This window comes from Erinaceus europaeus, chromosome 2 (assembly GCF_950295315.1).
Source record: "Erinaceus europaeus chromosome 2, mEriEur2.1, whole genome shotgun sequence".
NCBI classification, from domain to species: Eukaryota; Metazoa; Chordata; class Mammalia; order Eulipotyphla; family Erinaceidae; genus Erinaceus; species Erinaceus europaeus.
The window spans coordinates 129829295-129844712 of record NC_080163.1 but is presented as its reverse complement, the minus strand read 5'-3'; the positions used below and the strand labels follow the sequence as shown (position 1 = coordinate 129844712).

The 15418-nt window shown below is 39.8% G+C and overlaps 1 protein-coding gene across 5 annotated transcripts in view; it reads right to left on the bottom strand.

The window, feature by feature from the left end:
- ADAMTS18 (ADAM metallopeptidase with thrombospondin type 1 motif 18) overlaps positions 1-15418 on the bottom strand; it is a 213898-nt gene that overhangs the window by 78131 nt on the left and 120349 nt on the right. For all 5 annotated transcript variants that reach the window (XR_009548253.1, XM_060185133.1, XM_007516646.2 and 2 more), the window contains exon 13: positions 5702-5874. Coding sequence is in view for 4 of the 5 variants with exons in the window: in XM_060185133.1 (XP_060041116.1) it covers positions 5702-5874 (173 nt within the window). In the remaining variant the exon portion in view is untranslated. The remainder of the gene's footprint in view (positions 1-5701; positions 5875-15418) is intronic.

The window sequence follows — 15418 nt, the reverse complement described above, 5'->3', positions numbered from 1 at the left end:
CAGACAAGAGGCTAATAACCAAAATATATGAAGAGCTCACCGAACTCAGCAACAAGAAAACAAATGACCCAACCAAAAATGGAGAGAGGATATGAACAGAATATTCAGCATAGAAGAAAACCAAAAGGCCAATCAACAGACATGAAAAGAATGCTCCAAGTCATTGACTATCAGAGAAATGAAAATAAAGACGAGATACCACTTCACTCCTGTGAAAATGTCATATATCAGAAACAACAGCCACAACAAATGCTGGAGGTCATGGGGGCAAAAGAACCCTCCTGCACCACTGGTGGGAATGTAAACTGGTCCAACCCCTGTGGAGAGCATTATGGAGAACTCTCAGAAGGCTAGAAATGGACCTTCTCAAGACACTGAAATACTTCTCCTGGGTATATATCCTAAGGAACCAAACACCCATCCAAAAATATATGTGCATACTTATGTTCATAGCAGTGCAATTTGTAATAGCCCAATCCTGGAAACAACCCAGGTGTCCAACATTAAATGAATGACTGAAAAAGTTGTGATACACACACACACACACACACACAATGGAATAGTACTCAGCTATTAAAAATGATTCACCTTCTTCACCTCATCTTAGATGAAGCTTGAAGGAATCCTGCTAAGTGAGAGGAGTCAGAAAGAGAAAGATGAATACGTGATATCATAAGGACAGTAGATGAGTAATAAGAACAGAAAGGGGATCCACAAAGCAGAACTTGGACTGGAGCTGGAGTATTGCACCAAAGTAAAAGACTCTGGGGGTAGGAGTGCTTTCAGGTCCTGATGTATGATGGTGGAGGGAGGAGGATAGGGGTCAAAGTGTTTTCCAGAAAACGGAGAATTTTTTTAAAGATTTATTTTCTCCTTTTAATTATTATTGCTTGGCTTTCAGCCTGACTAAAATGGAAAGCACCTGATAGTTTGCCAGAAAGTAGATTGCTAGCTGATAAGAAGGAAAATATAAAAGTGACTGGGATTCCCCCTGCCCATTGCCACACTCAGACAAAATAGTGTGTGAAAGATAAAAACTGAAATCCTTTCCCTTGTGAAAGGCCTCCTGCTGACTTAATGAATCTCAACCTTGGGATAAGCACTTTTCACAAAATATTCCACTTAATCCTCACACAGCCTAATGATAAGCTTCTATTATTAATAATTCACAGTAAATTGTGGTCAGATTCATGAAAGTAAAGAAGTGTGTGCAAGGTTTTATAGCTTTAAAGACACAGATAAATATGAGTCTGGGTCTCACTGGAAACTTGCCCTCTGGTGTGATAGTTGTGTTCCACGAACATTTCCATTTGCCTTGGAAGACTCACAGTCTAAAAGTCATGGTTTTAGGATCAGAACAAGGTTCCTGTGCTAGTGGACCTGATGAAGTCAACTATTTCAAGAAATAAATTCTCAATGAGTTGTAGAAAAAAAATATATTTCTCCCCCCTCCCTATTTTTCTTTTCTTCTTTTTTTTTTTGAAAACAGATTTTACACATGTACCAACAACTGTATTAACTCTTCTCTGTAAACCATTAATTCCCCCAATAAAAAAAATTTAAAGAACTCATTTTTCTAATCCTTAGTAACAGCCACGATTAGTGGATTGTGCAGTAGTAGTTATGTTCCCTGGATGGTAAATATTTTAGGTTTTATAGGCCCCACAGGCAACCATCAACAATATAAATGAGGAAACATGGCAGTGCTCCAATAAAACTCTAGTTTAAAATAAGAGGTCAGATTTGACCCATAGGCTGTTGTTTGCTGACTGTGATTTAGTACATGAACTACTCTAGGTATTTACTCTGTCTGTTAAGAGGGATAATTTTGGGCACTTTGTGGGAAGAAAGGCAGATGGTCAATGTTTATAAAAACAGAGAGCAATCATACCAGAAAAAAACATAGTAAAAGCACTATAGTTGACCATTAAGCCCCTGGAAAGTTTCTGGTATCACAAGCAAAAAAAAAAAAAAAAAAAAAAGAACAATGGTATTAGATTTGAGAAAATCTTTGTTATCAAGAAGTATTTGCTATGCCAATTTCTAAAATAGAAAGAATTCCAGATGACGCTTTTCACATGAGATTTTTATGTAGGCAACACTGTGCGATATCCCTGACAACCATTTTATAACAAATGTATAAACAGTTTGCAAATGGTTTTCATAAAACATCTCAATAAATGAAAGTCAAAACTTACACGTAAATGAAGTTAGATTACTATGTAACTGTGTGAATAAATTTAAACTTTCTCAACTAGTAACGTGTCCTTTTAAGACAACATCTTTATTTAATGCTATCTTTTGCCCACATAAGAGGATAAGTGGCTGGAAAACAAAAGCTCTCTTTTCTTTTCTCCATCTTCCCCAGGAATTCAGAAGTTATAGAAAACTGTTTTACTGGCACAGGCTCCCTCAGTCCACAAGAAATACAGAACAAGAAAAAAGCTCATTCTCATCTGAGGAAGACTATTCACATTTATGAATAAAGTCTTCCCTTGCCCTCTCAAATTGCAGGAATGTTGTGAAACCTTCAAATAACGGCTGATTTTTTCCGATTCTATAGAAGTATTGAAAGAAAGAAAGGAAGAATGAGAGGGCCTTCATTTTTCTCTCATCCCTAGGATGTGTGATCCTAAAGCTGAGGTTCCATTCTCTGTGCATCACCTGCATCCAAACAGAGCATCTCCTATACATGAAATGCTCAGGCAATGTCTGCTGAGTGGATAAAACAGTATGTCCCCTCCTTCACAAAAACTGGAATAAAATTGGTGAAGAGCTTTGAGATCAAAATGTCTTTTGCAAGTTTATTTCCTTAGCTTTGTCCTTGTTTATCCAACGAAGAGCCTATTGAAGAAATGATAAATGGAACAGAGCCCATAAACGTAATATTTTTTTAAAAAGGTGTAATGTAGGAGAGACCAATGACTATGCCTAAGAAGCAGCAAATGAAAGAAGGGGAAGTGGGGACAAAAAGAAGATAAAAGTGAAGAAGGCATCATCTTGAAGAAGGAAGCACATCTGAGAAATATGGCATCACAGAAGTGTACAACCAGGAGAAAATGTATCTTTAAATATCAGATTTGAAATTAAGTGCATATGTATTGTCAAATCACCCCTGGAATCTGTTATTACAGTATCCTTGCTAGATAATTACTCAATTCCTAATGGAATGCGTCTAGTGATGATCTTTCTTTCTTTCTTTCTTTCTTCCTTTCTTTCTTTCTTTCTTTCTTTTCTTTCTTTCTAATATTTATTTTATTATCCCTTTTGTTGCCCTTGCTTTATTGTAGTAGTTATGATCGATGTCGTTGTTGGACAGACAGAGACAAATGGAGAGAGGAGGGGAAGACAGAGAGGGGGAGAGAAAGATAGACACCTGCAGACCTGCTTCACCACTTATGAAGCGACTTCTCTGCAGGTGGGGAGCCGGGGGCTCAAACCAGGATCCTCAGGCCTGTCCTTGAGCTTTGTGCCACCTGCGCTTAACACACTGTGCTACCACCTGACTCCCTCCCTCCCTTCCTTCCTTCCTTCCTTCCTTCCTTCCTTCCTTCCTCTCTTTCTTTCTCTTCCATCTTTCTTTCTTTATTTAGTGATTTAACATGGATTATAAAATTTGATTTATAAAAAGATAATAGGGGTATAATTCCATACAGTTCCTACCACAGAGAGTTCTGTGTCCCATTCCCTCCACTGGAAACCACAGCATTTCTTCTAAGATCACTCACTGATATAGGCTGATTACATAACTACATCCACATATATTTTCCCCCATTTTTCCAATGGTCCTGGATTCATTTCCTTTCTAGGTCACCACTACACCTAATGCTACTTCCAAGTGTTTTTTCTTTTTTTCCTATTCTGTCTCAGATAAGCATAACCGTGTCTGACTTCCTCTATTGTTTTCTAGATTTGCCTCCCTTTCATTGATGACATATAAAGATTCCTGGTGACAAATGTTTCAGATCATGTTGGAATGGTGGTACAGAGCCCTCTGGTTTACTTCCACTATTGTTTACTCCTTTGGGAGTATGAACCAAAATTCTTTTTGGGATGCAGTTAAGTGGGAGTTCTGGCTTCTGTAACTGCTTCTCTGCTGGACATGGGTGTTACATGGTCATTGTGATGGAGCATTTTCTACTTAGAAGAGAACACAGTTCCATTTTGGATAGCTGCTATTTAATTCATTCATTGAAATTGTTATAAGCACTGTGTACTGTTCTTAGATGCAGGAGAGACAAGTTCAAGATAAGTAATGATTTCAACTTTGTGGGTCCTATATATTTTTTTTGCTGGGAAGAAAGACAATAAATGACCATTCAATAGAACTTCAGGTTTGGACAAGATCTATGAAGAGTAAGGCATTTGGGGTAGGAGAGAATGTACCATTGGTAGCACAACAGACATTTATGTCTGAGGCCAGGAGGACCTAGGTTCAATCACTGCCAGCACCATTACCCAGAGATAAGCAGTACTCTCAAAAAAAAAAAAGTAAAACAGGGCAAAGAATACAGAGAACAAGAAGGAAGGAGATTTGAGGTAAGATGACAAGAAAGACTCTAAAAAAGGAGATGATAAGACTGGGAAGTCCTTAGTCCTTAAACAAATTCTACTCTCTGGAACAATTTCAAGTATAGTTAAATCCTTCTATTCAACAGACCTTTGAATTTTTAAAGGCAACTAGTTACTTCCCTAAACACCCATAGATCCCTCATTACTTTTTCCTAAATCACAGATTTCAGAATGTTTATGTTAGTCTTTATTTGAGCTTTTAGACAATTATGAGCCAGAACTGGACCCAGCGCACCTGCAAGGCCAGAACGGTTCCAAGTAAAGTTGTACTCTCAGTTTTTGATTTACATGTGTTGCTTACTATGTAATGTCTTTAATCATATTGGCTCTTTCATGGTCAGTGATCATATATGTTCATTTTAAGGTTTTGTACAGAACAGTCTCCAGTCATACTTCCCATGAGTTGTCACCAAATTCAATCTCTTCCATATCTCTATACATGCAGTTGGAATTCTCAACATTTTTAAGGAAGTGTAAATAAGCTTTGATAAACAAAGGAATGGAAGTTATGGAAAAGAGATGACTAGAATTATATTAGCCTATTCTGCAGAGCTAATAAAAAGTGTATTTCACTTGTCCATTAGAATGAAAATAAATATTTGGATACTTAGCTACAATTAAAATTTAATTCAAAAGTAAAATTAAGTTGCCAGGATATTCTTTTTTATTCGTGGGCCTCTGTGTGATTGTATGTGTGAACAACCTGTAAATAGGCCTTCCCATTCAGCAGTCATCTAATATGTCAGTTGCCGAGCACGGTGTCTCTAAGGGGCATATATGGTTTCATGAGTTTTATGTCTGGACAATTCATACTGATTTCAATTAACATCCCTCAGAGACTTAATTGCTAAAATGTCAAAGGTAAGTTTAGAAACATAAGAACATTCCAAATATGTGAACCCTTTGGCTTACAGATGTGGGAGACAAAGGGTGTCCTGTGGGAAAAAGAAGTCGGGGAATATAAACAGAATCCACAAAACTGAATGAAAAACTGGGCCAGAACTCGTCTGGGAATTAAAGGTAAACACTGAAAATCTTTTCCATAGGCAGCAATATTTTCTGTGTTACTCATTTACTGTCCTGTCCACAAAGAGACATATTTGCTTGAGGTTCACAGTGTTCACATTACCTTGCACCTTTGTATAAGGCTCCCACTTATAGAACCATCCGCGGAAGGGCTTGCTGTTATGTTCCGCACACTGCTGGGCTCGGAAATCCAAGCTACTTTTATTACAAGGGTGAGTGTTGCATAACTGGTAATTACGGCTTGAACCTGGACAGAACTTTCCACCATATCGAGGCCTAAAAATGGAAATTAAAAGTGTTAGCAATCAAAGGACTCGCCATTAATACAAGTGGCAATATACAGGGACAATTCAGATGGGCAGTGTCACGGCGTAGATGGCTGATTGTAAGACTAAATGCATGTAGCATGGAAACTACCGTGTTCTTGTGCCCATGGCAGACGTAACTAATCAATCGGGGTTTCTAATTTTTTAAAATTATTTGGCAGAGTCTGATACAGTCTCAAAATATTTTTCAAGACATTTTTTTAATAAATATTTTTAGGTACTTCTTCTGATCACTACTTGAAATTGACATATTAAGTTGTCAGAAAGTCATGGTATGTTTTCTTATACAAAAATGCATCACGACTTTCCTGACAATCCAATAGACTAGACTTATTTACTATCTCTGAATCTTACATTTTATCAATTTCCTTAAAGACTGTTGAAAGCAAACCAGAATCAGTCAGAAACATGACATTTTGATTACTGTCAGACACCTACCTTCATGTCTTAATCTAACCTTCGAGGAAAAACAGTCCCTTCCCTTCATCTGCATAACCACTTTTTAACTTTGCAGGTGGCCTGTTCCTTTCCTGCCAAGCACAATAGGAAATGGATTTCCAGAGATGAAAATCCCATTAGAACATAAATAATGACCACTGCATGGCAAGCTCTTTAAGATTCTAGTTGACAGGCAGCAAAAACCAGAAAAACAGGTCAGGTCACATTGAAACCTACCAGTAACAACTACACACACACACACACACACACACACACACACACACACACACACACACACACGTGTGTGTATGTAGTTATTAATGAGAGTGAGTGAGCAAGTTGGAACTGGCACTGTTGCATAGGGGGTACTAGGGGTCAAACTTGAAATCGGTACTCTATATAGAACCACTTTCCTGTCTACAAGACTTTACATATTTTAAGGTAAACTTTTTTATGGAAAAGATATTTGGGGGGCTGGGTGGTGGTGCACCTGGTTGAGTGCACATGCTATGGTGCACAAGGACCCGAGCTCAAGTCCCCGGTCCCCACCCGCAGGGGGAAAGCTTTGGGAGTGGTAAAGCAGGTCTGTAGGTGCCTCTCTCTCTCTCTCTCTCTCCCTCTCTAGCTTCCCTCCTCCTCTCAATTTCTGGCTGTCTCTATCCAATAATAAATAAAGGTAATAAAAAATTTTAAAAAGAAAATATTTTGGTATATACTACCAGAGGGATAAAGAATAGGATAGTTTCCAATGGAAGGAGTGGGATATGGAACTCTGGTGGGAATTATATGGAATTGCGCAGCTCTTTTCCCATAATCTTATCAATCTTTATTAAATATCTAATAAAATTATTTTAATTATGAAGGTAACAGTAGTTTTCTAGATCAGTCCCAGGTGTAGAGCATTGTAATTTGACAACTATACACACATCAAGATCACCATCAACCGCCAGACAACTGACCTGCCTTTTATCAATTTAACCCACTTTCCAAATCCCTTTCTCTCTTGTAACCACTGGCCTGTTCTCTAGGTGTAAGTTTGATTCTGCTTTATTATATCATCTGACTTGTGAGTGGAATCATATGGTATTTGTCTTTCCCCATTCGTTCTATTGCACTTGGCATAATACCCTTAAGATCTCCAGATGTTGTCGTAAATGGTTAGATGCCATCTTTTCTACAGCTTAGCAGTTTTTTGTTGTGTATGCTGGCCACATCTTCATCTACTCACCTGTCCATTGGCACTCAGCCTGTTTCCAAATTGTGAGTATTGTACATAGCACTACATAAGTCAAGAGGGAGTATGGAATAGCTGGATAATTGTGTGTGTGTGTTCTCTCTTTTCTTTGGGGGGCGGGGGGAGTATAGTGTGTAAGAGACCACAGAAATGAAACTTCCTTCAATGTAGTGGGGGTGGGGTGGGGGTTTGGTTTCCAACCTGGGTCATACACATGGCAAAACAGTGTACTATCCAAGTGAGCTACTTTACTGGCTCTTTACTGGGATCTTGATAACTGAGGTAAAGAACAAACACCTCATCACAGACCCCTGCAAGCGTCAACCCGGCTTTGACCTAGCACGTTATGACTGGGCCCTCCTCAATCGCTATCGCACAGGCCATGGCCGGTGTGCAGCTATGTTCCATCGCTGGGGAGCCAGAGACGACCCAAACTGCCCCTGCGGCTACAGACAGACTATGACCCACATAGTCAATGACTGCCACCTCTCCAGATTCAAAGGAGGTCTCGAAACTTTACATCAGGCTCAACCTGACGCTGTTGACTGGCTACGGAAGAAGGGCAAACGCTAGAAGAAGAAGAAGATAACTGTTTTTATCATAGTGGCTGCACCATTTTACATTCCCTCTACTAGGGTAAGGTTTTCCTTCACATCTTCATCAATATCTGCTGGTGTTTTTGGTTTTCTTGGGTGGGGGATACAGGGCTCGCCATGGGGACTTCATTGCTCCAGGCTTATTTTTTTTTCAGATAAAGACAGTTAAGGAAGGAGGGAGGGAGGTGGGGGGAAGAGAAAGAGACCATAGGACCAAAGATTTCTCCAGTGTGGTAGGGACCAGGCTCAAGCCTGGGTCATATGCGTGGCAAAGAAGTACACTATCCAAATGAGCTACTCCGCCAACCATGTTTAACTTTTTGATTATAGTCATTCTAACATCAGTAACATCTTCTTCAGATTATGCCAGGCATAAGTCAATGTCTTCTATTTATTCACACTTTTTTGTAGTTTTCTCCCAAAAGTTAAAAACTCTATTATTATAAAAGCTAAATACAAACATGCAACTTGAAAAAAAAACCAAGGTTTCAGTTTAATAAATTCATGTGATTAAAATTCCTTGTCTCTTTAGGAAGCACAAGAAGGCTATAAACCAACCCTGGATTTGCTTCAACATATTTTATCAAATCTGCCTAGAACTGCATGCTAAAATGGATTCAGCAGAAATGGGAAGCATCATCCTGCCAGAATGAGATTTTTATGCTATTTCAAAACATTTTGGAGCAACTACTTAAACATTCAGCAGTCACTGTGCTAGATCAAATCCCTGAAGGCCTCCTTAAATCATTCTCTAAAAAGCATTTAGAAAAACCGTCAAGTGCCCTATCATCTCTATGAAGTACATTTAAACTTTCTTACTAAGACTCTGAGATTTTACAAATAGCCCTCCTGTAGACTATTTAAATTAAAAACTGAAACAAGACCACACGTGTTACTTTCAACTGAGGCACTGCAACATGGAAAAGACCTCAAACCTCACACTCCTTCCCTCATTGGACAGATGCAGTGAACAGGGTCTGAGAGAGTTCACCAAGTCTGCTGGGTCAAGCAAGCTCACATTGCCAGAAAGAGATGGGACTAAACTTCATGCCTTTGTATTCTCTATGCCAACAGGCCTAGGCTGACCCCAGTAGAGCAATGGGGATGGGCCCAGAGAAAGGGAAAAGCTGGAGGATAGCTCGGTGGGTGGTGTGTGTGCTTTGCCATAGATGTGTTCTGAGTTCCAGCCCCACCACATGGGGGTGCCATGGCACCAGGTGAAATTGGTCACGTATAGTGTTTCTCCCTTTTAATCTCTTTCTGTAGCTGAAATAAAAACAACATACAAAAACAAACAAACAAAAAAACCCAATCAGCATACAGAGCCAGGGACCAAAACTGTCCTTCTGCAGGCAGATATTGCACACTACACCAAACCACCACCCAGGCCAGCAGATCTGCACTTAGTCTCTTTTATTCTTCTTGCTTATCTTCAAGCAAATTTATTTAACCTCCTAATAAAAAAATGGGAACATCTGTGATGACAGAGATAAGGCTTGTGGAAAACTCAGAGCATAATCAGGACTTTTTTTTCTAAGCATATATATTTTCATTTTCATTTTATTTTTTGCAGCACAAGGATTTTCTTGCACATGATTTAACTGCTCTTGTGCTAGTGTGCTGGTTTTTTTTTTTTTCCAGAGAGAGGTGGGAGAGAGGCACTACAGTACCAGAGCTTCCCCAGGTGCCATAGGTATTCTCATGTGGTGCTAGGGTCAGAACCAAGGTCAAATGTATAGTGATGTATGAGGTATGTACCCTTCTTAGTAAGCTAGATTGAGCCCAAGTCTAGATATTTTAAAGGTTTTTTTTTCATTCTTAAGAAACTTGGAGTGAGATTTTGGACTTATTCATTAAATCCTCAAATACCAATCTACTTTCCAATTATGTTGTGTATGAACAGTAGGTTAAATTAACAGAAAGCCAGATAGCAGAGTTCTGTAGCAGAAGCATGCTGGGCCCATAAATTAACAGAAAGCCATACTATTCCTTGGTGTAATAGTTTTTTTTTTAATGTACAGGTTTATTAAATATTCAGGATTATAATCCCAAGAAATAAACATGTAATTTGAAATGAAAAATAAATACCTTCCTATCCCTAGGGCAACAGGATTAATTAATGGGGAATAGAATGAAAACAATATGGTGTAATAGATTTTATGATTAAAAGTCCAAAAAAAGTCTAGACACAAAATAGTGTTTTTACATTTGATTACTATACAGTTTATACCATATTTGCTTCTAAATAATTTATCAAGTCCTGATTACAAATGATTTGTATTGGCTGGATGACTGAACACAGAATCACTCAAGAGCTATGTTTAGGGTGTCAGGCGGAAGCACAGCAGGTCAAGCACAGGTGGCGCAATTCCAAGGACCTTCAGAAGGATCCCCATTCGAGCCCCCAGCTCCCCACCTGCAGGGGGTTCGCCTCACAGGCGGTGAAGCAGGTCTGCAGGTGTCTATCTTTCTCTCCCCCTGTCTTCCCCTCCTCTCTCCATTTCTCTCTGTCCTATCCAACAATGACGATATCAACAACAACAACAATAGTAACTACAACAATAATACAACAAGGGCAACAAAAGGGAATAAATAGATATTTAAAACATATATACATGTATGTGTATATGTACATATATAAATACATATTAATGGGCTCTACTATAGACTTTATTTATTATTACCATTATTACTATTATTATTTTGAGAGCACTGCTCAGCTCTGGTTTTTAGTGGTGTTGGGGATTTTCTAAGAATGTATGCTGGGAATGATCCAGAAATCAAGTTTCCTTTCAAGATTAAGGAAACTTTACTTTACGGGCTAGGTATACCTGGTTGAGTGTACACTTTACAGTGTGAAAAGGATCTGGGTTCAAGTGTCTGGCTCCCACATGGAGGGTAAAAGCTTCACAGTGGTGAAGGAGTGATGCAGATTCTCTCTCTCTCCCTCTCAATTTGTCTCTATCCAAAATAAGTTGAAAGAAAAATGTACTTTATAGAGCAGTCCTGGGTTCAGTTATGGCAACTGGTGTTGTCAAAGAATGAACCTGAGATCAAGGGCTTTAGGCATGCTGGTTGTCTCATGCTATAGCTCTCTGGCCCCAGAATACTTTGTTGTTTGTTTCCAGGGTTTTACTACTCAAATCAGTGTTTTCAGATAGAGACAGGGAGAGAGAGATAGACACCATAGCACTAAGCCGCCACCCCCCCACCCCCCACCCCCCACACCCCAGACAGCAGCAGGAGCTGGACCCAAGTCTGGGTCGTGTGAATGACAAAGCAGGTGCATTACCCAAGCCAAGTGAGCTGTCTTGCTATTTTGGGAGCAGAGTTTCTTATAGCACACTTGGTGAGTGTGATAATCAGCCGAGCCTGGGAATTACTAGTTGGAAAATGGGCCACAAGATTGGTTCCACTATTAATCTAAATCTATGACTCTAGTGGTGTGTCATTCTTTTTCAACTAGGCTCTCATTTTAGGGAAGATGTAGAATGCCTTGGTGTATTTCATTTTCACTATTTTCTTGACCAGCATTGGGGGAAAAAAAATCAGGAGACTGTCTTACAGTATAATAATAGACTCATAGAGATCCAGAACAAATGCCAAAGGACTGACACTGTGGGATCTTGGTCTCACTCCACCATCACCAGCTTGGTGGAACGTGCAGGAACTGCTGTTGTAAGTAGCCCATGCTGCCTCCCTGCCCGACCTCCCCAGCTCCTACCCAACCCACAATTGCAAATGCTTAGGACAAAACAGGCTGCAATTCATGTGTCTGCTGTAGCCCCAGCAGGAACAAATGTCTGGAGACATGCCCAGTGAAGCTTTCTGAACATAGTAGGGCTCAGTAGAAGACAGTGTTGGGGGTCGGGCAGTGGTGCAGTGGGTTAAGCACACATGGTGTAAAGCACAAGGACCAGCATAAGGATCCCTGTTCGAGCCCCCAGCTCTCCACCTGCAAGGGAGTCGCTTCACAGGCGGTGAAGCAGGTCTTCAGGTGTCTTTCTCTCCCCCGTCTTCCTCTCCTCTCTCCATTTCTCTCTGTCCTGTCCAACAACGAACTACATTAACAATAATAACCACAACAAGAGCAACAAGGGGGGGGGAACTGGCCTCCAGGAGCAGTGGATTCATGGTGCAGGCACTGAGCCCCAACAATAACGCTGGAAGAGGATGAAGAAGGAGAAGGAGAAGGAGGAGGAGGAGGAGGAGAAGGAGGAGAAGAAGAAGAAGGAAGAAAGAAGAAAGAAGAAAGAAGGAGGAGGAGGAGGAGAAGGAGGAAGAAGACAGAGTGTTAGCCAGTTTTAAAACCATCTTCCAAAAGCCTGGGGGGAGAAAAGTGTCCTATGTGCCGCCTTTCAGACAACTAGAATCCAGATAACCTTTAAACTCTCTTGAAAGTTGGCAAAATCCATAAAATCAGTCAGGGATAACTTATTTTTTTCTATGAAACAAGATATGTTCTGAAAAAAACCATCATTATATGAAATGAATAGCTCACACTGCTTTCCACATGGAAAAAAAATTAAAAAAAAAAAAAGAAAAAGAAAATAGCTAGGTTGAGTGATGAGAACAGTCCAAATGTTTAAACTGAAGAAAGGAGTCAGGAACTTGAAATAAGGGGAAAAAAATAATTTTACTGCAACAAAGTGAAATAAGAAGATGGGACAATAAATTCAATTGTCTTGGGATAACTGATCACTAACTCATTTTATCTGTCACCCTGTGCATAATTAAAGCAAACAATATCCTGATTAACCCTAATCTTGTTTAAAAATGATAAAACAGTACCAAGTGGAACTACTTTAGTGATTAATTCTCTTACTAGGCATCTCTAAAATTACATGTGATGTTTCCATGAACAGTGCTCCATTATAAGGAGAATGCTCAATCCCACAGATATGAGAGGTTTTAATTTAAATCTCAAGGGTGTCATCCATACATTCTACCAGCAGAGTTATTAAATTAGGTAATCTCTTTCTTTCTGGGGGAAAATACTGAGACTGTAAAATGTTGTGATGTATGAAAACCAGACCCATGAAAATATGCTGCAAAAATGAAAAATAATATAATGATTTTTAGCAATTCTATCCAAGGCACAGGCTACATTCAAAGGATGAGGAGTGTGGTTTTAATAATCTGGTATAAAATGTAAATGAATCATAAGCCTCTAACTGGTATACCCGTTAGTGAATCAGATTACTGCCCCCTCCAGGGAATGTGTGGCATTCTTTGGAGACATGTTTGCATGACCTGGACAAAGTTGGGGTGGAGATGGGGAGAGACATCTAGTGGGTGGTGGCTGAGGATGCTGCTATCCTTCCTGCCAGGTGCAGAACAAACCCCACAACAAACAATTCTTCAGCCTAAAATTTCAGTCAGCAGTTGGTGAGGTTGGTGATGAAGCTGAGAAATCTTAAACTGGTCTGACACTTACTGCAAAGCCCAACACTATTGTTAAAAGGCTTTCCCAAGCCTCCCTCGGATTCTGAAACAATTTGGCCTTTTTCTCCAGCTCAGACTGCTGACTCAGATAAACCACCATTTGTTTTTTTTGTTTTTTTTTCTTAAACATTTCCTCTTTTGTGCTCTAGTTTCATTATTTATTTTAATTCTCTGTTTACCAAATATTTAGGCAATGGCTATCATGTTCCAGGCACTTTTGAAAAGCATTTTGCAAAGAGTATCTCAGTTGATGGCAATACAAGCATGATCATTCTCTTAATACGAGGAATCTGGAGCTGAAATTGCAGACTGGTAAACCAACCTGGTTAACTACAGGTAAAAGGCTGGTTTTCTTTCTCCATGTGGCATTGGGCAATGAACTCAGGGTCCTGTATATGCTTGATGGTAACACCACTGAGCAATCTCCCTGGGATCAATTTTTTGGCACTTTACTTTTGTTTTTACACCACAACACTGATTAGCTCTAGCTTATGGTGGTATGGGGGATTGAACCCAGGATGACTTTGAAGCCTCAGTCATGAGAGTCTCTTTGCATAACCATTATGTTATCAAATGAGGTGGAGAAAAAGAGAGAGGTGATGGAAGGAGAGAAAGGCAGAGAGATGAAAAACAATGTGACCCTCCTCCACAGGTCATGACTCCCCAATGCCATCCATGGTGACCCCAGGAGATGTTGGGGTTCAAACCAAGGGACTCCTGTTTAGAAACTGAGTCACTCTACTGAGTGACATATACTTCAGCACAATAGTTTATGTTCTTAAACACCCCATTCTCTCCCACCTAATGCCTAATGCCAATGATGTAGAATTAAGGCCACTCTTCTTTCTCTCTCTCTCTTTTATTGCCACCAGGGTTATCTCTGGGGCTCAATGTCTACACTCAGAACCCACTACCACCATGGCCATTTCTTTTTCTTTTCTTTTCTTTCATTTACCTTTTTTATTTTTAACATTTCTTTATTTATTCCCTTTTGTTACCTTTGTTTTATTGTTGTAGTTATAATTTTTGTTGTTATCGATGTTGTTGTTGGATAGGACAGAGAGAAATGGAGAGAGGAGTGGAGAGAGAGAGAAAGACACTTGCAGACCTGCTTCACTGCTTGTGAAGTGACCCCCTGCACGTGGGGAGCCAGGGGCTTGAACCAGGATCCCTGAGCTGGTCCTTGCGTTTTGCGCCACCTGCGCTTAATCTGCTGTGCTACCGCCCGACTACCTATCTTTTCTTTTTACCGATTGGAAGAAAAGTTGTCAAGCTCACTATTTGCAAATGATGCAATAGTATACATAGATAAAACTAAAGAATCCAGCAGAGAGCTTCTGGAAATTATAATATAGGTAATATAGTACAGATAGAACAGAAATAAATTGAGAGGGGTGGAGGAAATAGAGAGGGAGAGAAAGAGGTGGAATACTTAAACCTGAGTCCTTGAACATGATAATCAGATGGGCCACCACTTTGTCCCAATCCACTCTTTCCTCAGGTCCCATCATTTCCCACTCTGCTACAGTCTACAAAGTTCAAGTTCATCAGGGTGGCCTCTACCTGTAATTTCTGAGGAAAAGTCTATGTTACCCTGTGGTTCCTGGTGAGTTTAGGACCACATAGAACACAGAAACTTTTAAATGCCCACCAGATGCTCCTCAGTGGGTCAGGCATTCTACAGGTGCAATTTTCAATCCTTCGAAATATTTGGAAGTAGGTATTCTTTTCTCCATTTCATACATAAGCCAAAGTTCAACATTCATGTGATTGGGCTAGGG